The sequence below is a fragment of the Chiloscyllium punctatum genome, chromosome 39, assembly GCF_047496795.1.
Source record: "Chiloscyllium punctatum isolate Juve2018m chromosome 39, sChiPun1.3, whole genome shotgun sequence".
NCBI lineage: Eukaryota > Metazoa > Chordata > Chondrichthyes > Orectolobiformes > Hemiscylliidae > Chiloscyllium > Chiloscyllium punctatum.
The window spans coordinates 53,307,326-53,333,444 of NC_092777.1; the positions used below are offsets into that span (position 1 = coordinate 53,307,326).

Sequence of the window (26,119 nt, forward strand, 5' to 3'; positions counted from 1 at the left end):
TGTCCATATAACTAGTGACAAGTTAATTGCTAAAACACTTCTGACACCCAAAACCCATATGCCACAAGTACAAAGTTTCAAACTTTAAAATAAATGATAGCAGCTTCATAACACTATTTATTTTTTTTTTAGTCTGAGTACTTTAGAGGCTTTCATAAAGGAGACAAATGCTGAATTATCTAAAACAGTGAAAGAAGGGGATTTGAAAGCCCTTATACAAGTAATGGGATATCTGAAAAAAGTAAAAGAACGACAAGTGACCACAGACAATATGTTTGAACCTTTGAAGCAAACCATTGAACTACTCAAGACCTATGATGTAGAGATGCCAGAAGAAGTTCACACACAATTACATGTAAGAAATAACCTTTTCTTAATTCTATCAATATATCTGTAGACTTTTGGTCATTGCTTCAAACATGAATTCCATGCTATGTATGGCAGTTTAATTATCCACTTATGTTAAATAAAAATTAGGGCAGCACGGTGGCTCTGTGGTTAGTACTTCTACCTCACAGCATAATGAATCCAGGTTCAATTCCCACCTCAGGAAACTGTCTATGTGGAGTTTGCATGTTCTCCCCATATCTGCATGGGTTTCCTCTGGGTATTCTGGTTTCCTCCCACAATCCAAAGATGTGCAGGTCAGGTGAATTGGTCATGCTAAATTGTGAGTTCGGTGCATTAGTCAGGGGTAAATATAGAGTAGGGGAATGGCTTGGGTGGGTTACTCTTCGGAAGGTCGGTGTGGACTTGTTGGGCCAAATGGCCTGTTTCTGTAGTGTAGGTAATCTAATAATTTGTGATAGTCTTTGATAGTTTCAACTTGAAGAACCTATTCCTTTTTTACTGTGGTCTTGTTTGAGTCTACAAATCATTTCTCTTATCCCTTTTTGTTTTTTGTTCTTTATACTTGATTCCCCTTCCTCTGACTCCTCCTCTAAAAGGTCCTATCACCCTACCAATTTAGTTGAAACCCTCCCTAACCATTCCAGCAAATACTACCCCAAGGCATCTATCCTAATCCTGCACAGCTGTAACTCATTCAGTTTGTACTGGTCCCACTTCTCCTAGAACTGGTCTCAGTACCCCAGGAATCTAAAACCCTCCCCCTCACACCATTTCTTTTGCCACATGTTCATCTGGTCTACCTGCCATTTCAAGTCTGTCTAGCACTGGTGGTAATCCTGAGATGTTGTTATACAATCTTTTGATGTTGTACTTTCCAGCTTGCTTTCTAACTCCCTAAATTCTGGTTGTGGGATCCTATCCCTTTTAACCTTTGTCAATGGTACCACTGTGCACCACAATCACTGGCTGCACACCTTCCTTCTCCAGGACATCCTGTAGCAACACTAAACATCCTTTACCCTAGCACAGGGAGACAATGCAACAAGCTGGAGTCTGGTTTGCAGCTACAGAAATGCCTATGCAGTCCCCTGATAACTGAATCCCTATGACTACTGCATTTCTACAATTTTGTTCTTCCCTCGTACAGCAGAGCAAAGTATAGTGCCACAAATTTGGCTGTTGTGAGAGGCCATTCCCCTCAATAGTATCCAAAGTAATATTTGTTTTTCAGGGGAATGGCCACAAGTGTTTCCTTAATTGCCTGCCTAGTCCTCTTACTCTACTTTGTATTTGTCCATTCCCTTTCTGCCTATGAAGTCTTAGCCTACAATGTGACCACCTTGCTATATGGGCTATGAACGATTTTCTCAGCTTTGCAGATACTCCACAGTGACCCCAGCTGCCGCCCAGCTCTGAAATGTTGGCTTCTAGGAACTGGAGAGACTTCCTGCACAGGTGTTCCTGGGGACTGGAAATGTGCCTGGCTTCCCACATAGTATGCTCCTCCTGCTCTATCACTTTGAGCTCTCCTGCCATGACTTACCTTTTCAAAATCAATCTTTTGCCAGATGCTTAATATCAAATAGTATCAATTTCTCTAGCACCCTTCTTTCCTATACCTTTATATACTACAGAATACAGATCTTAGAAACAATAAACCACAAAGACCTCACAAACTATAAACTAGTCAATTTTAATTGACCTTATTATTAAATAGTCAGATCTCTCCCTTGGAGTTTCTACTGGTGCAGTAGGGTAAGACCATTCCATTTCCTGCTATGTCATTCTTTGTTTCTCCCCAACAAGCAGGAAACCCTTCCAAGACTGATTCACGATCATACCGACTGCAAGGAAACCTTTCCCAAATTACTTCACTGTGATTCTGACTGCAAAAACACTCTTCCTAGAGTACCTCACCATGACATCAACTGCAAGGACATTCTTTCCAGACTTCTTCACCAGGACGCCGATTGTGATGACACCCTTCCCAGACTGCTTCATGTTGATGTTGACTGCGAAAACATATTTCCCAGACTCTGTTTTTCAGTGACATCAACTGTGAAGACATGCTTCCCAGGCATCTTTCCCTGACATTGACTGCAAGGACATAATTTCCAGACTGCTGCTTCATGATGTTGATTGTGAGGACACCCTTTCTAGACTGCTTCACCATGATACCGACTGCAAGGAGACTGTTCCCAGACTGGTTCACCATGACATTGACAGTGAAGGTACTCTTCCCAGACTGTGTTTCACTGTGATGTGGACTGCTTGGACACCCTTTCCAGATTGCTTCATCTTGACGCTGACTCTGAGGACACTCTTCACAGACTGCTTCACCGTGTCATAGAGTCATAGAGATGTACAGCATGGAAACAGAGCCTTCGATCCAACTCATCCATGCTGACCAGATATCCCAACCCAATCTAGTCCCACTTGCCAGCACTCAGCCCATATCCCTCCAAGCTCTTCCTATTCATATAACCATCCAGATGCCTTTTAAATGTTATAATTGTACCAGCCTCCACCACTTTCTCTGGCACTCCATTCCACACATGCACCACCCTCTGCGTGAAAATGTTGCTCCTTGTCCCCTTTATATCTTTCCCCTCTCACCCTAAACCTATGCCCTCTAGTTCTGGACTCCTCCACCCTAGGGAAAAGACTGTCTATTTCACTATCCATGTCCCTCATGATTTTATAAACCTCTAAAAGGTCAGTCCCTCAGCCTCCAACACTCTACGGAAAACAGCCCCAGCCTGTTCAGCCTCTCCCTATAGCTCAAATCCTCCAACCCTGGCAACACCCATCCTTGTGAATCTTTTCTGAACCCTTTCAAGTTTCACAACATCCTTCCTATCGGAAGGAGATCAGAATTGCACGCAATATTCCAAAATAGGCCTAACAAATGTTCTGTACAGCCGCTGTACTCCTGTACTCAATTCTTTGACCAATAAAAGAAAGCACATCAAATGCCTTCTTCGGTATCCTATCTGTGACACTTTCAAGGAGCTATGGACCTCAACTCCAAAGTCTCTTTGTTCAGCAACACTCCCAAACACCTTTACCATTAAGTGAATAAGTCCTGCTAAGATTTGCTTTCCGAAAATGCATCACCTCACATTTATCTAAATTAAACTCCTTCTACCATGTCAAACTGTGAGGATGTCCTTTCCACATTGCTTCACCATAAGGCTGACTGCAAGGACACTCTTCCCAGACATTTTTGGTTGCAGGTCATCTTCAACTCATGCACACTGCCCTGACCAGACAGTGGTGTTACTGGCCTAGGATACTGCTGATATTGATTACTATAAAGCCATAATATTATGGGATGAATGGCCTACATCTTCTCATTTTGAGTCTGCTTCATCATTCATTATGATCATGCCTGATCTGATCATCCTAAAAACTCCAGTTTCCTGCTGTTTCCCTATAATCTGATTCCCTTATTGAATAAAAATGTCTTTCTCAATATTTAATATACTTAATGAATCCATCTCAACAGACCATTATGATACAGAATTCCACAAATTCACTACACTGTGAGAAAGAACTTCCTCCTCATCTGCCTTAAAATGTGTGACCCCTTATTCTGAGATTTGCCTCTGATCCTTGACTCTCCTACAAGGTGAAACAACCTTTTCCCCCTCTATCCTGTCAAACCTGTGAAGAAGGTTATCTATTTCAATAAGGTCAGCTCTCTTTTTTCCATCTTCGAATTAAGCATCAATCTTTCTAACTTCACCTACAAGATAGTCCCTCCATCCCTAGGGTATCAACCTAATGGACCTTCCCTAGACTACTTAAAATGCCAAGGGATCTTTTCTTAGATAGGCATTCAAAACGGGTCACAGTATGCCAGTTGTAGTCTAACTAGGACCTTGTATAATTTTAGCAAAATCTCCCTATTTTATGTTAATTTCCTTTAAAATAAAAGCCAACGTTCCTTTTGTTGTTCTTAATAAATACTGAACTTTAGTGCTAGTTTAGTAATTCATGGGTGATGACACCCAAGACTCTGTTCCAAAGCATTCTGTGGTCTTTCTCTAATTAATATTTAGCTCCTTCCTGTCGAAGTGCATAACTTCACATTTCCTCTGCCAAGATTTTGCCCACTCACTTAGCTTGCCTATATCCCTCTAAAACTGTCATCCTCATCACTTTCCTCTATTTGTGTCACCTGCAAACATGGCTAGAATATGTTTACTCATAGTCATCAATACAGGGCATTCAGTTATTAATTTAGATTGTAAATAATTTAGGCGAGGTACACCAATAGCTGCAGGTCACTCTTCTGAGAATGTCCCCTGTATCTCTATTAGTCAGCTAATCCACTATCCATGTGATTAAAGTCCCTTCAGCACCATGGACTCAGATCTTATTCAGCAACCTAATGTGTGATCTTATCAAACTCCTTCAGAAAATACGAATATATTACATCCACTTACATGCCTTTAACTCTTCTGCTTGCTACCTCCTCAAAGAATTCTAGTAAACTTATCAGGCATAATTTTCCCTTCATGAAGCCATTCTAACTGATTGATACTATCCTGTGTTTCTAATTGCATCCTTTACAATGGACACTAACACTTTCTCAGTAACAGATGCAAGGCCTATAATTACCTGTTTACTGGACAGTGCCAGACCATATTCATAAGAATGATAACAAAAAAATGTACAACTGTCAGAAAACTATATTCTAGCGCTTGTCTTTATAGAAAAAAAGTGAAAGTTGGCATGATAAGAGCCTTTAAAACTTTGATAATTTTGACAGGGTGAACATAGAATGCTTTTCCACTTGTGGGAATTCATTAACCAAGACCAATTAGATATCCAAAGATGCATTCAATAATGAATTTAGGATAAACATCTTTACTGGAAGGGTTAATGTGGAAACATGCTATATACACGTGATGACATGTCATTTAGCCCAGCTGAATTTTCAGAAAACAATTATAATCAAAAGACTAATTGGGATATTGGGTTGCCAGATGAAACTGAGCCCAAATAGGATGAATCTGAGGAGTAGTGGAGTGGAGAATAGTTTTATTCATAATTAAAAGTTCAAGATTGCATGGAAAACAACATTGTTATTTTGCTATTCATGACGACAGAAGCAATAGGAGAACGAAATGGAAAGTCTCTAGTTCCCAGCAACTAGAGAAAGATGGAGAAAAAGGAGTTGGTTTTGAGGTTGTAAATGTGGAACTGAAAATTTAAATAAGGGCATATAATTAATGATATAATGTGACGAGAATAATATAAATGAGAGTTTGTTTGAAGTGTTGAGATGCCTTGGGACAATGCCCTTGGTTTAGTCCAAATTTCACACATTTGTATGGATCAATAAACAACTACTTGATTTATGTTACATTGACTTGTCTTGAGTGTCTTCAGATACTCCATACATTTATCTAGAATGTGATTAGAATGTAAACGTCGCAACCAGACGATATGTTGAGTGATACATAGATACAATATCGAAATAATCTTCCAAATCTGGTCTCCAATGATTCTACCATTGACATTATATTTTAGCTGCCTAAGCAGCTTGCATTTATCTTAAAGGATTGAAACATTGCAATAAACGGGAATGTTATGAAACAACATATGACATCAACCTACAAAAGATTTATTAGGATATATGATAATGTGGGGGTGCCTGTGTTGGACTAGGGTGGTAAAAACTGGCTCCTAGTCAAATAATGTTTCAATTTTAAATTTTAATCTTTTCTTTCAAATCCTCTTGTGCTGTCTCCTTCCTCATCTTTCCTTCCTGTCCTTCCTCTAGCCATACAATTGTCTAAGCTGCTTGCAGTCTCTCCACCCTTCAGGCACTCTGCCTGTATTCCTGATGAAGCGCTTTTGCCCAAAACGTTGATTTTACTGCTCCTCGGATGCTGCCTGAACTACTATGCTTTTCCAGCACCACTCTAATCTAGACCCTTGAACTAGGGTGGACAAACTTAGAAGTCACACAACATCAGGTTATAGTCCAACAGGCTTAGTAGAAATCACAAGCTTTTGGAACACTGTTACTTTAGCAGGTGAAGTCACCTTCACTTCAGTCTCCTTCATTTGATGAAGGAACAGCACTCCAAGCTTGATTTAAAATAAATCTGTTAGACTATAACCTGGTGTTGTGTGATGTTTGATATATCAATGTTAATTTTGATCAAAAATGTAGGTTTGAAGGAGCCTGTCATAGGAAGAGGTAGAAGTTGAGAGAAGTGAGGCTTAGGAAGGAATTTCAGAGGACACATCTATCAGCATACAGCTAATAACATGGATGAAATAACTCCACAGAAGCCAGTATCCTGCCACTAAGTCACCCTTCATTTATACATGCATAGCACTTGTCACTGCTTCAGCTTCCTCAGAGCTACCTCTGAGTGGACAGAACCTCTGATACTCCTGTTTATATATTTTTTAATTTTATTAAACAGTACAGTTGACAGCCAATTAACAAGGGAGAGGAGTGGCAAAGCCAGATCCCAAACCCCACTGTTCACCAGTTTTCAGGGATATGAGGACAAGCCTCAAATCCTGACACTTGTTTAAAACCTGAATTCAAATTCTACCATCTGCCACAGCAGGCTTATGAACACAGGCCTCCAGGATATTTGATTAACTGTCCAGCAACAATACCACTCGGCCATCACTTCCCCAATACTCCTGTTTATATCCACATTAACAGCCTTAATCAGGAACTCACATTCTATGCAGTCCACCTGGCTGACCCCATTATACAATTACTCCATTGAACAGTAATTATAGGGGATGTATAAGAGTGCAGATTTACAGGACTGCAAGCATCTTAGAGAATTGTATGGCTAGAGGAAGGACAGGAAGGAAAGATGAGGAACGGGACAGCACGAGAGGATTTGAAGGAAAAGATTAAAATTTAAAATTGAAACATTATTTGACTAGGAGCCAGTGTAAGCCAGCAAATACTAGGTAAAAAGTAAGTGGAACTCTGTTAGTTAGTATACAGACAGAGTTTTGGATAAATTTAAGTTCACGGAGGTGGGGTAGGAGAGCAGCCACAAAAACTCTAGTACAGAGACATGGATGAAAGTTGCAGCAGTAGATAAGCTGAGGCATTGTCTGAGAGCAATGTTAAAAATCTCACAACACCAGGTTCTCGTCCAACAGATTTATTTGGAAGCACTAGCTTTTGGAGCACTGCTCCTTCATCAAGCGGTTGTGGAGTATAAGATCATAAAACAATTTATAGCAAAAGTTTACAGTATAATGTAACTGAAATTATATTTTGAAAAAGACCTGGATTGTTTGTGACCCCACTGCAATACACAGACACACTGACAGACAGACAGACATTCTCATACACACTCCTACAGATCCATATACTCTCTCAGACTCTCTCTCATATACAAGCTCTCTCTCATATGCTGGCACATTCCCACACTCACACGCACCCTCTTAGACATTTACCCCTTTACACTCACACACACTCTCTCACAGTCATAACTGCACCTCCCCCGCTCCCCACCCAACACACACACACCCACCCACATGCACACACAAGTTTGTGGGGTGATTTTGTACTTGCAGAATTATTTTTACTTTGCTTAAAAACTGCATGAATCCATGTAAGATTCTATAAATCCATTTTTTAAGATTAGAATCAGTTTGAACATTGTGATACAGACAGCCTCATAGGGCACCTCAAACCTTCAATGCATTATCTGGGCCAACATGACACCTGTTATTAAAGTTCACTTGAGAATGTAACTTCTACAAAAGTTCTGCGATTTACATATCAAAGAACTGAAACCAACATGTTAATTCTAAAAGATGAGAGACTTAACAAAATCCAGGACTTTTTCAACAGAATTTCAGTTACATCACACTGTAAACTTTTATGATAAAATGTGTCTTATGATCTTATACTCCACAACCACCTGATGAAGGAGCAGCACTCTGAAAGCTAGTGCTTCCAAATAAACCTGTTGGACTAAAACCTGGTGTTGTGTGATTTTTAACTTCGAATATTCCAGTCCAACACTGGCATCTCCAAATCTGAGAGCAATGTTATAGCAGAGGTGGATGTAGGTCACCACAATGATATATGATTTGAAGCTATCTTGCAATCAAATGCAGCACTGATGATGCACCCTATTTGATACAATTTCAGTCAATTTCCAGGGTGAGGAATATAACTGGTCACTGTAGAGCATACTTTATGGTCTTGAATTAAAGGAACATTTTCAGTATTATCTATTTATTCAGAGGAAATTTCTGCTCATCCAAAATTTAATATCGGAAAAATAGTGTGAGGGTTTAGAGAGAGTGGAGCAGACAATAGTTGAGTGGAACTTTGTGTCTTGAGAATAAGTGTGAAAGTGTGTGGTAGATTAAATAAATAGCTTGGGAGTTGGTTCACATGCAGCACAAATACTGGTACCCTATTAGTGGCTGGTCTAACCTAGTTAATCATTAATTTAAAATGAGTAAACCTGTTGGGTTGTATACTCCTAAGTCAGTTTCAAAGAAAAATATGAAACAATTATGCTATTTTATTTAATATCATATATTTAGGATCTTCCAGAACAATGGAACAACACAAAGAAAATTTCTGTTATTTGCAAGCATGCTGTGGCACCTTTACAAGCCAATGAAGTCAATGTCATTCGAAGAAAGTGTCTACGATTTGAGGTAAGCCTTTCCTAGAAAATTCCTAACTAATGGTTATTGATATTAAAATGACAATCCTTTTATTTTAAACTAACAGTTTACCCAATTAATTTAAATGTGTTAGGTCTGGTAAAATGGTAGTGACATGAATATTTTAAAATACTATGCTTATATTTACTGATGCTGGACCAGCAATTTTAATGGAGTTATGGCAAAAAAGTGAGGTTTATCCTTTCTGGTTTGCCTTGATGCCAGATCATTTGAGGTCTGTGATCTTAAGGGGCTTGATCACAAAGCATACTAGCAGTTTGTCTGAAACTCAAATTTAGGCAGTCTATCAACTGAAGTATTCTACTTCAGAAAGTCAGTTGGTGAAGGGTAGAGCCAAAGCCATTCTTTGAACATTTTTGTAAGCACTTACTTACAGAATAAATCTTGGAACTCAACAAATACAGTTGTAGTCTGGGACCAACTATATTTCTATTAAAGTTTGAGATTTTCATTTATGACAAACTGACTGTTCCATTTGAAAGAACCATCACTAATCCAAATTAACAATACAAATATCCAAAATTTTCAGGAAAACTGAACAGATCAAATTAAAATGATGTTTCTGAGTGATAATGCATTTCAGTTCTCTTAGTGCCCATAGGTTGTGGAAGTGCTGAAGTATAATGGTGGACATCAAATGCTTCCTCTTTTGAGACATCACAGAATGGCTGTAGCTACAGAGGGGAGGCAAGCAGGCAGGCAGTTATGCATAATTCAAAAACTGAATGTTTAATTAATGCCCAACAATTACCTATAATTGACCATGCTTAATATACAAGTAACAGATTTCCTTCTGTAAGTCAAAGACGTTGTGAACTAATTGACCTTTGCCACCCTCAACCAATTGCTTTTTGCCTGCTTTTGCATTCTTGTCGGGCCCTAAAGGACATGGCTAATAGACTGTGTCAGTGGCAAGTGGTGAGTGAGCTAACAAGGGAAAAACATACTTTATTTTATCCAAATCAGTGTGCTGGCTGCAGGTGTATCTATCCATGAAAGTTTTGTATTAATGACCACTGCACAGTCCTTGTGGAGGTGAAGTCCCACCTTCATGGGAGCGGCATGGTGGCAACATGGTTACCACTGATGCCTCAGTGCCAGGGAACCAGGGTTCGATTCCAACCTTGGTTGACTGTCTGTGTGAAGTTTTCACATTCTTCTTGCATCTATGTGGGTTTCATCCAACAGTCTGAAAATATTCAGGCTAGGAGAATTAGTCTTGCTCAATTGCCCTGTAGTGTCCAGGACTTTGCAGGCTAGGTTAATTAGTCATGATAAAGCAGGGTTAAGGGATAGGGTGGGCAAGTAGAGGGGTCAGGAGGTTCTGAGTGGGAAGGTCTTCAGAAGGTCAGTGTAAAATCAATGGACCAATTGGCCTCTATACATGGAGAGTATTCTCAATGTTGTGTTGCACTATCATTATGCTAAATGGGACAGACTTCAAACAGATCTGGGCAACCATGAGGCGCTAGGGGCCATGAACAGCAACATAATTTTACTTCAATACAATCTGTAGTCTCATGGCCCAGCGTAACCCCCAGTCATCCATTACCATCAAGCTAGGGGATCAACCCTGGATCAATGAAGAGTGCAGAACAATATGCCAGGAGCAGCACCAGGTAGACCTAAAAATGAGGTGTCAACTTGGTGAAGCTACCAAAGAGGACTATTTGCATGGCAAACAGCACAAGCAAAAAGTTATGCTGAGAGCTAAGTGGTCTGACAACCAATGGATCAGATCAAAGCAATTCTGTCATCTCTAATTGTGAATGGTGGTCGACAATTATACAATTCGCCAGAAGTGGATGAGGCCCCACAAATATGCCCATCCTCAATGATAGAAGAGTTCAACACATGCATGCAAAAGATAAGGCTGAAGCATCCACAGCAACCTTCAGCTGTAAGTGTCAAGTAGGTGATTTATATCAACCTCCTTCAGTGGTCTCCAGCATTACAAATGCCAGTCTTTGGCAATTTGATTCACTCTACATGATATCAAGAAATGGTTAGAGGTACTGGATAGTGCAAAGGCTATGGGGCCTGATGACATTTTGGCAATAGTGCTGATGACTTGTGCCAAGAACTTGCTGCTCCCCTAGAGAAACTTTTCCAGTATAGTTACAGCACTGGCATCTACTAGACAAAGTAGAAATTTGCATAGGTATGTCCTGTACACAAAAAGCAGAATAAATTCAACCTGGTCAATTCCCACCCCATCATTTTACTCTTGATCATGTGTAAAATGACAGAAGGTGTCATCAACAGTGCTATCAAGCAACACCTGTGCAGTGATATCCAATTTGTATTCCACTAGGGGCACTCAGCTCTTGATCTCATTAAAGCCTTGATTCAAATATGGACAAAAGAGCTGAATTCCAGAGGTGAGATGAGGTGAGAGAGATAGATTTGACATCATTCAACTGTGTGTGGCATCAAGGTACCCTAGCAAAATTGGCATCAATATGAGTATCAAGGACAACTTCTCTGCTGGTTGGAGTCAAACCTGGCACATTGGGAAACAGTTGTAATTGTGTGGTTCTGTTCGCCGAGCTGGGAATTTGTCTTGCAAACGTTTTGTCCCCTGTCTAGGTGACATCCTCAGTGCTTGGGAGCCTCCTGTGAAGCGCTTCTGTGCTGTTTCCTCCGGCATTTATAGTGGCCTGTCTCTGCCGCTTCCGGTTGTCAGTTCGAGCTGTCCGCTGTAGTGGCCAGTATATTGGGTCCAGGTCGATGTGTTTGTTGATAGAGTCTGTGGATGAGTGCCATGCCTCTAGGAATTCCCTGGCTGTTCTCTGTTTGGCTTGCCCTATAATGGTAGTGTTGTCCCAGTCGAATTCATGTTGCTTTTCGTCTGTGTGTGTGGCTACTAAGGATAACTGGTCGTGTCGTTTCGTGGCTAGTTGGTGTTCGTGTATATGGATCGTTAACTGTCTTCCTGTTTGTCCGATGTAGTATTTTGTGCAGTCCTTGCATGGGATTTTGTACACTACATTAGTTTTGCTCATGTTGGGTATCAGGTCCTTCGCTCTGGTGAGTTGTTGTCTGAGCGTGGCTGTTGGTTTGTGTGCTGTTATGAGTCCTAGTGGTCATAGAACATAGAACATAGAACATAGAACAATGCAGCACAGAACAGGCCCTTCGGCCCACGATGTTGTGCCGAACTTCTAACCTAGATTAAGCACCCATCCATGTACCTATCCAAATGCCGCTTAAAGGTCGCCAATGATTCTGACTCTACCACTCCCACGGGCAGCGCATTCCATGCCCCCACCACTCTCTGGGTAAAGAACCCACCCCTGACATCTCCCCTATACCTTCCACCCTTCACCTTAAATTTATGTCCCCTTGTAACACTCTGTTGTACCCGGGGAAAAAGTTTCTGACTGTCTACTCTTTCTATTCCTCTGATCATCTTATAAACCTCTATCAAGTCACCCCTCATCCTTCGCCGTTCCAACGAGAAAAGGCCGAGAACTCTCAACCTATCCTCGTACGACCTACTCTCCATTCCAGGCAACATCCTGGTAAATCTTCTCTGCACCCTCTCCAAAGCTTCCACACCTTTCCTAAAGTGAGGCGACCAGAACTGCACACAGTACTCCAACTGTGGCCTAACCAAAGTCCTGTACAGCTGCAACATCACTTCACGACTCTTGAATTCAATCCCTCTGCTAATGAACGATAATACTCCATAGGCCTTCTTACAAACTCTATCCACCTGAGTGGCAACCTTCAAAGATCTATGTACATAGACCCCAAGATCCCTCTGTTCCACCACCTGACTAAGAACCCTACCATTAACCCTGTATTCCGCATTCTTATTTGTTCTTCCAAAATGGACAACCTCACACTTGGCAGGGTTGAACTCCATCTGCCACTCCTCAGCCCAGCTCTGCATCATATCTAAGTCCCTCTGCAGCCGACAACAGCCCTCCTCACTGTCCACAACTCCACCTATCTTCGTATCATCTGCAAATTTACTGACCCACCCTTCGACTCCCTCATCTAAGTCATTAATAAAAATTACAAACAGCAGAGGACCCAGAACTGAACCCTGCGGAACTCCACTTGTAACTGGGCTCCAGGCTGAATATTTACCATCTACCACCACTCTCTGCCTTCGACCGGTTAGCCAGTTTTCTATCCAATTGGCCAAATTTCCCTCTATCCCATGCCTCTTGACTTTCCGCATAAGCCTACCATGGAGAACCTTATCAAATGCCTTACTAAAATCCATGTACACTACATCCACTGCTCTACCCTCATCCACATGCTTGGTCACCTCCTCGAAGAATTCAATAAGACTTGTAAGGCAAGACCTACCCTTCACAAATCCGTGCTGGCTGTCCCTAATCAAGCAGTGTCTTTCCAGATACTCGTAAATCCTATCCCTCAGTACCCTTTCCATTACTTTGCCTATCACAGAAGTAAGACTAACTGGCCTGTAATTCCCAGGGTTATCCCTATTCCCTTTTTTGAACAGGGGCACAACATTCGCTACTCTCCAGTCCCCTGGTACCACCCCCGTTGCCAGTGAAGACGAGAAGATCATTGCCAACGGTACTGCAATTTCCTCTCTTGCTTCCCACATAATCTTAGGATATATCCCGTCAGGCCTGGGGGACTTGTCTATCCTCAAGTTGTTCAAAATGTCCAACACATCTTCCTTCCTAACAGGTATCTCTTCTAACTTATCAGTCCGTTTCACACTCTCCTCTTCAACAATACGGTCCCTCTCGTTCGTAAATACTGAAGAGAAGTACTTGTTCAAGACCTCTCCTATCTCTTCCGACTCAATACACAGTCTCCCACTACTGTCCTTGATCGGACCTACCCTCGTTCTCGTCATTCTCAGGTTTCTCACATACGCATAGAATGCCTTGGGGTTATCCTTGATCCTATCCGCCAAGGATTTTTCATGCCCTCTCTTAGCTCTCCTAATCCCTTTCTTCAGGTCCCTTCTGGCTATCCTGTATCCCTCCACTGCTCTGTCTGAACCCTGTTTCCTCAACCTTATGTAAGCATCCTTCTTCCTCTTTACTAGACATTCAACCTCCCTCGTCAACCAAGGCTCCCTCACACGACCATTTCTTTCCTGCCTGATAGGTACATACATATCAAGGACACGTCGTATCTGCTCCTTGAAAAAGTTCCACATTTCCACCACATCCTTCCCTGACAGCCTATGCTCCCAACGTATGCTCCTCAAATCCTGTCTTACAGCATCGTAATTTCCCTTCCCCCAATTATAAAATCTTCCTTGTTGTGCGCACCTATCTCTCTCCATAACCAAGGTGAAAGTCACAGAATTGTGGTCACCATCACCAAAATGTTCACCCACTAACAAGCCCACCACTTGTCCCGGTTCATTACCGAGTACCAAATCCAATATGGCCTCCCCTCTGGTTGGACACTCTACATACTGCGTTAGAAAAGCTTCCTGGACACACTGCACAAACACCGCCCCATCCAATCTACTTGATCTAAAGAGCTTCCAATCGATATTTGGGAAGTTGAAGTCGCCCATGACTACGACCCTGTGGCTTCTGCACCTTTCCAAAATCTGTTTCCCAATCTGTTTCTCCACATCTCTGCTGCTATTGGGGGGCCTATAATAAACACCCAACAAGGTGACTGCACCTTTCCTATTTCTGACTTCAGCCCATACTACCTCCAGAGGCAGATCCCCCTCAAACTTCCTTTCTGCAGCCGTTATACCATTTCTAATTAGCAATGCCACCCCCCCTTCTTTTTTACCACCCTCCCTAATCTTACTGAAACATCTGTAACCAGGAACCTCCAACAGCCATTCCTGTCCCTCATCTATCCATGTTTCCGTGATGGCCACAACATCGTAGTCCCACGTACCGATCCACGCCTTAAGTTCACCCACCTTATTTCTGATACTCCTTGCATTGAAGTATACGCACTTGAGCCCATCTCTGTGTCCGCAAGTAGTCCCTGTCAGTGCTACCTTCTCCACAGCCTCCCTACAGTCTTAGGCATCCTGACACACAGCTAGCTTACTTGCTGGACTACAAGTCCGGATCCCATCCCCCTGCCAAATTAGTTTAAACCCCCCCGAAGAGTGCGAGCAAACCTACCCCCCAGGATATTGGTGCCCTTCTGGTTCAGGTGCAACCCGTCCTGTTTATACAGGTCCCACCTTCCCCAGAATGCAGTCCAATTGTCCAAATATCTGAAGCCCTCCCTCCTACACCATCCTTGCAGCCACATGTTCAACTGCACTCTCTCCCTATTCTTTGCCTCACTGTCAAGTGGCACCGGCAACAACCCAGAGATGACGACTCTGTCTGTCCTAGCTTTTAGCTTCCAGCCTAACTCCTTGAGCTCTTGAATGACCTCCCCACCCCTCTTCCTACCTATGTCGTTGGTGCCAATGTGTACCACGACCTCTGGCTGCACACCCTCCCCCTTAAGGATTCTGAAGACACGGTCCGAGACGTCTCGGACCCTAGCACCCGGGAGGCAACAAACCATCCGAGAGTCTCGCCCATGTCCACAGAACCGCCTGTCCATCCCTCTAACTAGAGAGTCCCCTATAACTAGCGCTCTCCTCCTCTCCCCCTTTCCCTTCTGAGTCTCAGAGCCACAGACCCCTTCACTGCAGCTTACACCTGCAAGGCTGTCCCCCCCAACAGTTTCCAAAGCTGGATACTTATTTTTTAGGGGAACGACCACAGGGGAACCCTGCACTGCCTGCTTCTTCCCCTTCCCACCTCTAACTGTTACCCAGCTACCTCTGTTCTCCGGCGTAACTATGTCCCTGTAGCTTCTATCGATCACCCTCTCAGCCTCTCGAATAATCCTCAGCTCATCCAGCTCCAGTTCCAGTTCCCTAACTCGTTCGGTGAGGATCAGGATCTGACTGCATTTCCTGCAGACGAAGTCGGCAGGAGTATCGGTGGTCACCCCTACCTCAAACATCCTGCAGGAGGAACATTCCACCGCCTGCGCTGCCATGACTGTACACTTTGTCTCCAAAAACAAGAACACTGAGTCAATAACCTGTGGACTTTAAAGTTAGGTTAGAGGAGGAGGGTGGGAGGGAGGCCCTACGAAAGTAGGACCTGGGGTCTAGAACACACCCACTCAAATACTAATCACTTACCTTCCCGCCCAGCTATGCGCTCCAACCTCACTTCCGCTGCCCGCTACAGGTAAGTAATTTTGAAACAAACTGTCTTACCTTAGCTGTAGTCTCCCGGGTTCGCTTTTCCTCGGCCGCTGCTCCCACTCAAATGACCGTTGGTGATTAAAGGGTGAGTATTTATACTCACAGTTCTCCTTCCCGGCTGCCCCTCTGTTTGCCGTCACTTCCTCTGCTGCTCCCGCTCCTTCTGTGAAGAGAGAGAAAGTAGTCTGGCTGTCAGTTGTAATTGTTGGAGGTCAGTCATCTCAGCTCTAGGACACCTCTGCAAGAGTTCCTCAGGAATGTCCTTGCCTCATCCATCTTCAGCTGCTTCATCAATGACCTGCCCTCCGATCATAAGATCGGAAATGGGGATGTTTGCCAATGATTGTTCAATGTTCAAAACCATTCATGACTTCTCACATACTGAAGTAGTCAGTATTTAAAGACAACAATGTCTAGAGGCTATCCAGGCTTTGCTGACAAGTGGCAAGTAACATTCCAGGCAATGACCATCACCAATAAGAAACAATCTAATTACCACCCCTTGATCTTCATTGATTTTACCATTACTGAATTTCCCCACTATCAACATCCTTGTAGTTAGTATTGACTACAAACTCAGCTTGACTTGCCATAGAAACACAGTGTTTATAAGAGTCGGTTAGAGGCTTAGAATACTGTGGTGACTAACTCACCTGTTGATTTCCAAAACCTGTCCACCTTCCAAACATTAGATGACAGGAGTGTGATGGAATACTTGCTTGGATGGGTGCAGCTCCAACACGACTAAAGAAGCTGGATATCATCCATGACAAAGTAGTCTGTTTGATTGACAGTACATCCACAAGCATCTACTCTTTCCACTCCCAAAGATTTGTAGCAGCAGTGTGTATTAGCTACAAGATACACTGCAAAAATTCACCAAGGATCCTGTAGTAATTGGAATCAGGTGGATCTCCTTGACTAAGAGGTCCTTGATTGATCTAGGTTAACAATCCCAATCAGGAGGCACTCGCTGACCAATATTAACTGGGGATTTAGAATCTTCCCAGTTCAAGGGACTGACTCTGGTCTGGCTGTACACAGCTAGCGTACATTGCGTAAGTAAATTAAAAGGTGACTTGGTGATGGGATATTGGCCTCTCTGCAGTTATCTCAGTGGTGCAGGGAGGGACAATAATTAAAGAGTCTACTAGCTAAAGCCCAATTGGACTTAAAACAGGTACCTCAACTGGCTTTGTTACTAGGAAATCAACAAGTGTAGCCTGGGAACTACAGAACATCCCAATGGTAGTGGAGACTCTCACCTATCTGATTAAACATGGGGAAAACCAGTTGTGTGTAGGCAATCACAAAGCCTTACATGGGGCATATCCTGATAAGAGAGGCCCTAGGCCAGCCCACAGCAAAACACCAGAATAAAGGCGAACCTTGACCAAGTGGCTAAAAGGTTCTTCAGAATCTGAGCTGGCAAGCCATTGTAGTTGCTGCAGGTATGTGGACTTGAGACAGCAAAGGAGTTCCACAAAACATGACTTGAGTAAGAAAGTTTGTATGCTGGTACACAGGAGAGTGCACTCTCTGGAAAGACCCCTTCATGTGGGTTGGAACAGCAACTTCCAAATCAGAACTGATTGAAATTAATATCATGAAATATTAATTAGTCACCCACTTCCCACTGAGTTCAATACCAGTGCAGCTGGATCTGTAGTTGCAGAACCTGTTTAACAAGATTCACTTGGGTCTCCAACCCTTAAATTTGCACAAGACACCAGCCTGAGTGAGAACATACACTAGGGAACTGTTGCAAATTAAGGGTACGACTTCAGTTCTGGTCTCCTACAAGAAGCAGTTAGTGCAGTTACCACTGATGGTAGTAAGAGCAGTCTAAGCCTATGGGGGCAGAATTAATTGAGAAAGATTCACCTAGATTGGCTCAACATTTTTCAATTGGAAAATGGCTGCCTCAGTGACATCCTAGTGAAATATCCAGAAGTTTTTGGAAGAAGGACTTGGGACTATCACAGGGTCCAAACTCACTTTACATGTTGACCAAGAAGCAATTCTGTGGGCAAAAGTAGAGGCTGAGATTAGCAGGCTGGAGAGCAAAGGAATCATCGAAGTAGTTTAATTTGAGGAATGGGCAGCACTGGTCATACTGATTGTGAAGCCTGACTATTCAGTTCACCTTTGATGGGATTTTAAGCAAATGGAAAACTGCTTCTTGTAGCTGGATAAATCCCCAGTCCCTCACATAGAGTCCTTGTCTGCAAAGTTGGTGGGGGGGGGGGGCTATGCTTTGTGAAGCTGGACATGAGCCATGCCTCCCTACATTTGTGACTGGATGAGGAATCCCAGATGTATACCATAATTAACACCACAAGGGTTTACACCGATATAAAGACTGCTATTTGGGTATCAACAGCCTTGTGTCCTTTTCCAGTGGACCATGGAGATCATTTTACAAGGGCTACCTGGGTGTTTTCCTATCTTCCTGGTGGTGGAAATTGAATAAAGATTCGTGCACCTTGTGTCTCTCATTGTGTCTCACACTTGCACACACACACCATGGGTGCTGTGGAAAAAATAAGCACTACTGCGGTTAGGCGGAGTAAAAAAAGAATTAGTGTGGAGAAAAAAATTAACAGGGGAAAAGGGCACTGCTTGTCACTGGCCACTTGGGTGTTTCTTTTCTTCCTGGTGGTGGAAATTGAATAAAGTTTCGTGCACCTTGTGTCTCTCACTGTGTCTCACACCTGCACACACACAACATGGGTGCTGGGGAAAAAATAAGCACTACCACAGTTAGGTGGTAGTGTGAGGTGAAAAAAAACCGGAGAGTCAGAGGTTCAGAAAAAAAACAGGAGGGTCAAAAGTTCTGTTCACTCTGAGTAAAAGAGAAAAGAAAAAAAAAAAAATAAATAGGAGTATCCCCCATTCAAGAAAAAAAAATTAGTGTGGAGAAAACAATTAACAGGGGAAAAGGGCATTGCTTGTCACTGGCCACTTGGGTGTTTCTCTTCTTCCTGGTGGTGGAAACCTGAATAAAGATTTGTACACCTTGTGTCTTTCACTATGTCTCACACCTGCACACACACAACATGGGTGCTGGGGGAAAAAATAAGCACTACCGCAGTTAGGCAGTAGTGTGGGGGCAATAAAAAAAGAAAAAATAACTAAATAAACAGGAGTGTCAGGGGTGCTGTTTTCACTCTGAGAGCTGGCTCTGAGGAAGCCAGACCAGTGTTACAGACTCTCCAAATAAAAAATTAACAGGGGAAAAGAGCACTGCTTGTCACTGGCCACTCGGGTGTTTCCTTTCTTCCTGGTGGTAAAATATCAATAAAGATTTATATATCTGTTCTTCTCCACTGTGTCCTGCACCTGGACACACACGACCTGGGAGGTGGTTTTGGAGAAGCCTGATGAAGGCTTCCAAATAAACCTTTTAGACTATAACATGGTATTGTGTGATTTTTAACTTTTGATACCCAATCCAACACCGGCATCTCCAAATCATGACGAGCATCGTGTTAATGGTACTAAACTAGTAATCCAAAGGCCGAAACTATGCTCTGGTGACAAATATTCAAAACACACCATGACAATTGAATTTAATAAATAAAATCTGGAACCGAAAGCTAGTCTCAGAAATGGCAGTCCTACAAAGTTGTTGGGGAAGGAAATCTGTTGTCTTTTTCTAGACTAACCTTCAAGTGACTCTGACCCACAGTAATATGATTGGTTCTTAACTCCTCCTTCCAATCATTTCAAGGATGCAGGCAGATGTGACTAGTTTAATTTAGGAACATGGTCAGCATAAGCTGGTTGGACCAAAGGGTGTCTTTCCATGTTGTATGATTCTATGGGGATGAGCAACAAATGCCGAACTCACCAGTGATACCACAATTAAGGAATAAAAGTAAAGGAATGCTCTTGACTAATACATCTACTCATTGGTATTTATTTTTCATCTTATCTCTAAAGTAAGACTTTATAGTAGAAACTCCTTTGTATATTGATACTTTTTATTTAATCTTTTCTACAGATTAATCAACATGGCTTTAGACAAAAATTTAAAGTGAAGGCTCCTTTTAAGTTTGACAATCCAAATCCATATAAGGCTTTAGATAAGGTAATTATGAATTTGTATTTTAATCAATTGGCACCAAAACATGTCCATTCAATAACTAACTGCATGCATCAAGAAAGCATAGTAGATATCGTCATAACTAAGTAATACTGGAAGAAAAATAAGATCTGCATCTCACTATCAGTACCTTCTTTTTGTTAACTAAAATGAATCCTTAATTTAATTCCTATTAATTATCTCATTGTCATTTCATGGATAAGAATTAAGATTTTACAAGTTAGAATCTTGGGAACTGGACTGGCTCGATAGGTAGCACACTCGCCTCTGAGCTGGAAAACCTTGGGTTCCAGTTTCATTCCAGGACTTGATGGCTACAAAAGAATCTAGCTATTGATACAAGTCTGTGTGTATTTCTGCTGATCACCAGACTTGGTAAATAGGTGAGCTATTAGAAGGAAAAGCATCCATTTGTAAATCCATTGGTTAAATAAAATAATGATGGGTGAAGTGATCAACTAACCTTGTGCCAACTCCATGTAACACCAGGAACTCCTGAAACTGGAAAGAAAAATACAATGAACAGCTAAAAATAGCTAAAAGTAGTCAATGTCCTTCAGTCTTTAACTTTAATCAGAATTCAGTCTTTCATCAGAATTTATCCCTTGGAGTTGTTTACTTCCTAGCTGGAGCTTTTTTTTTAAAGTGAGGAATGAGGTAGTCTGTGCCTAAAATGTGCCTAAAATCTTTCCATTTTATGAAACCTGTTTAATGCCTTACATGGAGTAACTGTGTAAGACTCCAATCATGAAAGTAGTTCGATTAAAGTTCTTGTGACACAGTGGTAAATCCCTACCTCTGAGCTAGGAGATAGGGGTTCAAGTTCCACCTGTGCCAAAGATGTGTAGTAGATCTCTGAGACAATTGTCTAGAAAATATCTAAAATTAGTCTCAAGGAACATTCTAACAAAAAGGGTATAAGGTTTCTGGATTAAGATTAAACTATTAAAATATTGTATGTCAGCTCTGTCAACATATTATGAATGTTAGTTTCTGACAGAACCATCTCGAATATCTTGAATAGATTGGTCTCTACATTTTAAGGTTACTCATAACTTTCCTTTCATGTTGATGGGGCTCTGTCTGAACTGTACAGTTCACTATCAGAAGGTTATAGTTTCATTTTCCTCAATCAAAGGACTTTCTTTGCTAACGCCACAACACTCATCTCTGTGTCAAGTTTCAAATTTGTTGGATGGCTGCTAACCTGTGAGTTCTATGTCATATCTGATATAGATGAGACATCTACTGTTATTGTTGTGGGAAAACTCACTAGCCTTGGAATCAGAGTCGGGGTTCAACGACAGAGTTTATTGTGCAAGGAAATACCGGAGCTCCGGGAAGAGAAAGATACCAACAGCACAGTGGTCAGCTGCGATTCTTCTCTCAACATGGAGCACATGTCAAGATACTTTTATACATTTTGTGATATAATAGGTCAGGGATGTTTCTGTAGCATAGTTTGTTTATTGTAAACATTGCAGAACCGTTGATAGTTTCGATATAGTCATTGTCGGCTCCAGCGCAGCCTTTGTTAATTTCAGCGCAGTTTGTTGTTAGTTTCAGCACAGACATTGTCTGTTTCAATGTCTGCGCAGATGTTCATTGCTGTAGTAATGGGTGCTAATCACTCTTCCTGCGAAGGATGATTACTGGCTATGAGCACTTTGTATTGAATCTGTATCAAAGAGTTAGCATTTCTATTAAAGGTGTTGGCTGGACCCAGACACTTTGGTGTGCAGTATACGCTACATGTATGTATTCTCTCTCCCACTCACCTTAAACTAATCAACTAGGTTGTGAGTGCATCATGCTGGCATTCTCGTAGCCCCAGGCAGTATCTATGTTTGCTCTGGTGTCTCACACCATATTGTGGTCTGGTGACCATCTTGTGTGTCAAGTGGCCAACATGTGGCTCAGTGGCCATCATGTGTGTCTGTGTGCCTAGTGTTACCCTGACCCGTGGTATCTCCCACTTCACTACCCCCTTTGTAGTCAAGGGGGCAACTTTGGAGATCTCCCATAGGTTACCCAATTTACATGTAGACGTAGATCCTCTCTAGGAGCTCCTCCTCCTGAGAGATATCATGGAGTGCTAATGTCGTTGGGGGCTCTTCCATGGCGACACTCACTGCTGGTACAGTTCTCATCAGTAGCGCCTTACAACAGAGCTTTTAACACCTGAGGCCCACACAGAATACCAGCATGAGTGCAATGAGGAGAACTATTCCATATGCCAAATAGTGCCCCCAAGATTTACCTAAGAACCAGTTTAGCTAGCTGTCTGTGATTGTGGCTCCCTGTCCAAAATTATCTCGCTGGTCTCGCTTGATGGCTTCTGTAATGTTATCAGAGGCATCAATAACATGGGTGATACAATTGTCACCAATGATTTTACAAACTCCACCTTGCTTTGCTAATTAATAATCCACTGCGTAATGTGTCTACTGTGTGTAGAGTCTGAGTTCAGCCAGCTCTGTATTAATTGCTTCCAGCGCTTTTGAGGTATTATTGCCTAAGATAGCCAGGCCATATACAAGGTAATTTCGGTTTTAGTGATGATGATCCCTGCTGTGCCCCCCCAACCCAAAGATAGAGATCTTAAGAATTCATATCCCAATGATGACCCCAAAGTGGTGGGCACCTTCCAGTCAGCACAGAGCTCCTGGCTGATGGAGTGGGTCACTATCCTTTTCCGAACATGTCCCCCGCCGGGGCATGGTACAGGAAGGGGTGCAAATGTCCCCACTGTAAATAGGTTTGGGAGGTGTGGGGTGTCTGTTGCATAAGTTCCCTTAAATAGAAAAACAAACCCCTTCGCCGCTCGGTAACGTACATTGTCCTGTCCTTCCATCTGTCTGTCCACCCATGTTGCCCTTGATTCCCTGGGTGCCTCCCCAGCTCCTAAGTGTTGAATGGGTATGTCCGTGTGGCAGAGCTGACATGGGTGCCATTTCACTGACCACATATGAATTGTCTGTCTGTGGTCACATTCAAGCACACTTGCTCCCTGCAGGTGCAGGTAAACTGTCCCGTGGTGACTGTACAGTGCTGATAAGTGCACTGTATCTGGACGCATGAGTCATTTTTGGGAACCAGGGCATAAAAGCAAACCCATCCCTCTCCTGTGAAACAGAATGTGTAATTACTGGGTATTAAATGGGTCTTCCTTTCCCTTGGCTGGGGGAACCCAGTTCCCTGTGTTTTGCACCTGTACTAGGGTGTGTTTAGTGTGGAGAATGACATTCCCTGTCATTACTATGGGCTCTCTATCCCTAATAGTCCTCTGGCCCAAGCAGCACAGTTTGAGGCTGCTATGCATCTGGGCAACCTGGTGACTACTGGCTCTTCTGTAGTTGAGTCGTACCCTACGGGCCTTCTCCTGCTACCGTGGTCTTGGGTGACCACTGTGGAGTAAATTCCTCCCACATTATTACAGTGGATGTGAAAATCCTCGCTGGGATCCGGCAGCCCTCGCCCGGGGGCTGATACGAGTCGGGTTTTAAGTCCTACTGTTCTGGCCCCCAGGTTATAGGTTCCAAGGCGGGCTTGCTTCCTTTAATTAATCTCTGGATTGGTTAGCCAATTTTGCGAACTCGGGTATAAAGGTCCGATTGTAGTTGAATAGCCCCAAGACCTTTCTGACTTCCGTGACAGTGGCAGGTCGTGGCATCTGTTGGATTGCCTTCTTCCTGTCGTTAGGCAGTTCTTTGAGTCCCTGGGATCTAAGGTGCCCCAGGTCTAAGACTTGTGTTTCGCCAATTTGCACCTTCATGCAGCTAACTTTTAACCCTATGTTTGCCAATTAATACTAGACATAAAGCTTCCTGGTGTCCTGATTCGGACTCTGAGACACTTAGGATATCATTTACATATTGGAGGGCAGTGCTACCCTCTGGTAAATCTATTTTCTTCAGAATGTCGCTCATCACCCTGTGAAAAATAATGGAGCTGTTGTGAAACCCTTGTGGCAGGCAAGTCCACGCATACTGCGCATACTTACTGTAAAAGTGAATTTATTCTGGGACTCAGGGTGTAACGGGATAGAACAGAATTCATTGGCTATGTATAAAACAGTAAAAATCCTGTGTTCAGGGGCCATGCCGTTTAAAATGGTGGAGAGGTCTGCTACAATGGGATGCAATTTTGGGGGTGACCTTATTTAACCCTGTATAATCAATGGTGAGCCTATAACTCCCATTAGGCATTATTACTGGCCACATTGGGGAATTAATTGTACTTGTGGTGGCTTTCAGGATTCCCTGTTTCACTAATCCTTTCACTATCTCCACAACTGCTTTTCCTGCTTCAGGTTTTGTTGGGTATTGCTGGTGGGGTTTATGCTCCGAACCGGGAACCCTTACCCAATGTTAACTAGACCTGTGTTTTAGATTAGATTAGATTAAATTACTTTACAGTGTGGAAACAGGCCCTTCAGCCCAACAAGTCCACACCGACCCGCCGAAGCTCAACCCACCCATACCCCTACATTTACCCCTCACCTAACACTACGGACAATTTAGCATTGCCAATTCACCTGACCTGCACATCTTTGGACTGTGGGAGGAAACCGGAGCACCTGGAGGAAACCCATGCAGACACAGGGAGAATGTGCAAACTCCACACAGTCAGTCGCCTGAGGCGGGAATTGAACCCAGGTCTCTGGCGCTGTGAGATTTCTGCTCATGCTCAGGTGCAGATGGCTCCAAATCCCCCTTTTCGAGGTTCCAGTCCCTACTGGTGGCTGTAGCCACTTTATAGTTTCAAGGTGACTTGTAAGTTTCCCAATCTCAGTCTTTCAACCGTCTTGTCTGGACCAAATCAACTTCCCTTTTGCACAATCGTTTAGAACATTGTATTCTCTCATGAGATCATTGCCCATTATGGTGCCCTTGTTATCTTGGCATACATAGAATTTCATGGGGTTATATACATTGTTTACTTCTATGAGGGTAGTTTTGCTTAGGTAAGCTGGTGTTTTATCCCCTTCTACCCCAGTTAAGTGAATCATTTTATTTGTGTGGGGTAAAGATAAATTTGGATACAGCCGCTTCTGTGTCTACCAGCATTTCACATTTCCTCCCTCCTATTACTGCGGGTACGTAAATGCTCCCCTTTCCCTTACCCTCATGAATGGGGGCAGCTGGTTGTCTGCTCTGCTGACCTCAGGATTCCTGTGGTTGAGCGGTGTTCCAGGTAGTGTTTGGGGGTGCCCCATGCTTTTCCCAGTGCACTGCTTTTATGTGTCCTATTCTGTTGCAATGACTGCTGTATTTTGCATTGTTTCCTGCTCTATTCCTTGCTTGTGGGCTGCTACATTCTCTAGCAAAGTGTCCTTGTCTGTCACGGTTGTGGAAGGATAATTTTATTCTGCTCTCGCTTCCATTCCGGGAGGCTGCTTTGTCAGGTCTTGCCTTTATCTCAGGAGCTTCTGCCTCCTGCATCCTGCTAGCCCACTCAACTAGATCATCATAATCCTGGGACATTATTACTCCCATTTTCAGGATGGCTTGGTGGGCGCTAGAGAGCCCATCTCTAAAAGCTTGGATGAATGCCCAGTTTCCCCAATCTGGGTTTGCTTGCCCTGACCATTCCTGATAGACCCTAAATAATTGTTCCCCATATTCAGAGGCTCCTTCCCCTTTAAACTGCTTCATGGTTATGATCTTGCTTCAGTTCATGGGAGCATTTCCTAGCAGCCTCTGGATTTCTTCTTTAAAATCAACGAAGGGGTCTGCTGGGCTTCTATC

At 42.8% G+C, this 26,119-nt stretch overlaps 1 protein-coding gene across 1 annotated transcript in view; it reads left to right on the top strand.

Annotated features, from left to right (window-relative positions):
• Positions 1 to 26,119, top strand: part of LOC140464058 (dynein axonemal heavy chain 17-like) — a 408,886-nt gene that overhangs the window by 84,646 nt on the left and 298,121 nt on the right. The window contains exons 14-16 of the mRNA XM_072558720.1: positions 133 to 355; positions 8,917 to 9,033; positions 20,268 to 20,354. Of these exons, the coding sequence (XP_072414821.1) occupies positions 133 to 355; positions 8,917 to 9,033; positions 20,268 to 20,354 (427 nt within the window). The remainder of the gene's footprint in view (positions 1 to 132; positions 356 to 8,916; positions 9,034 to 20,267; positions 20,355 to 26,119) is intronic.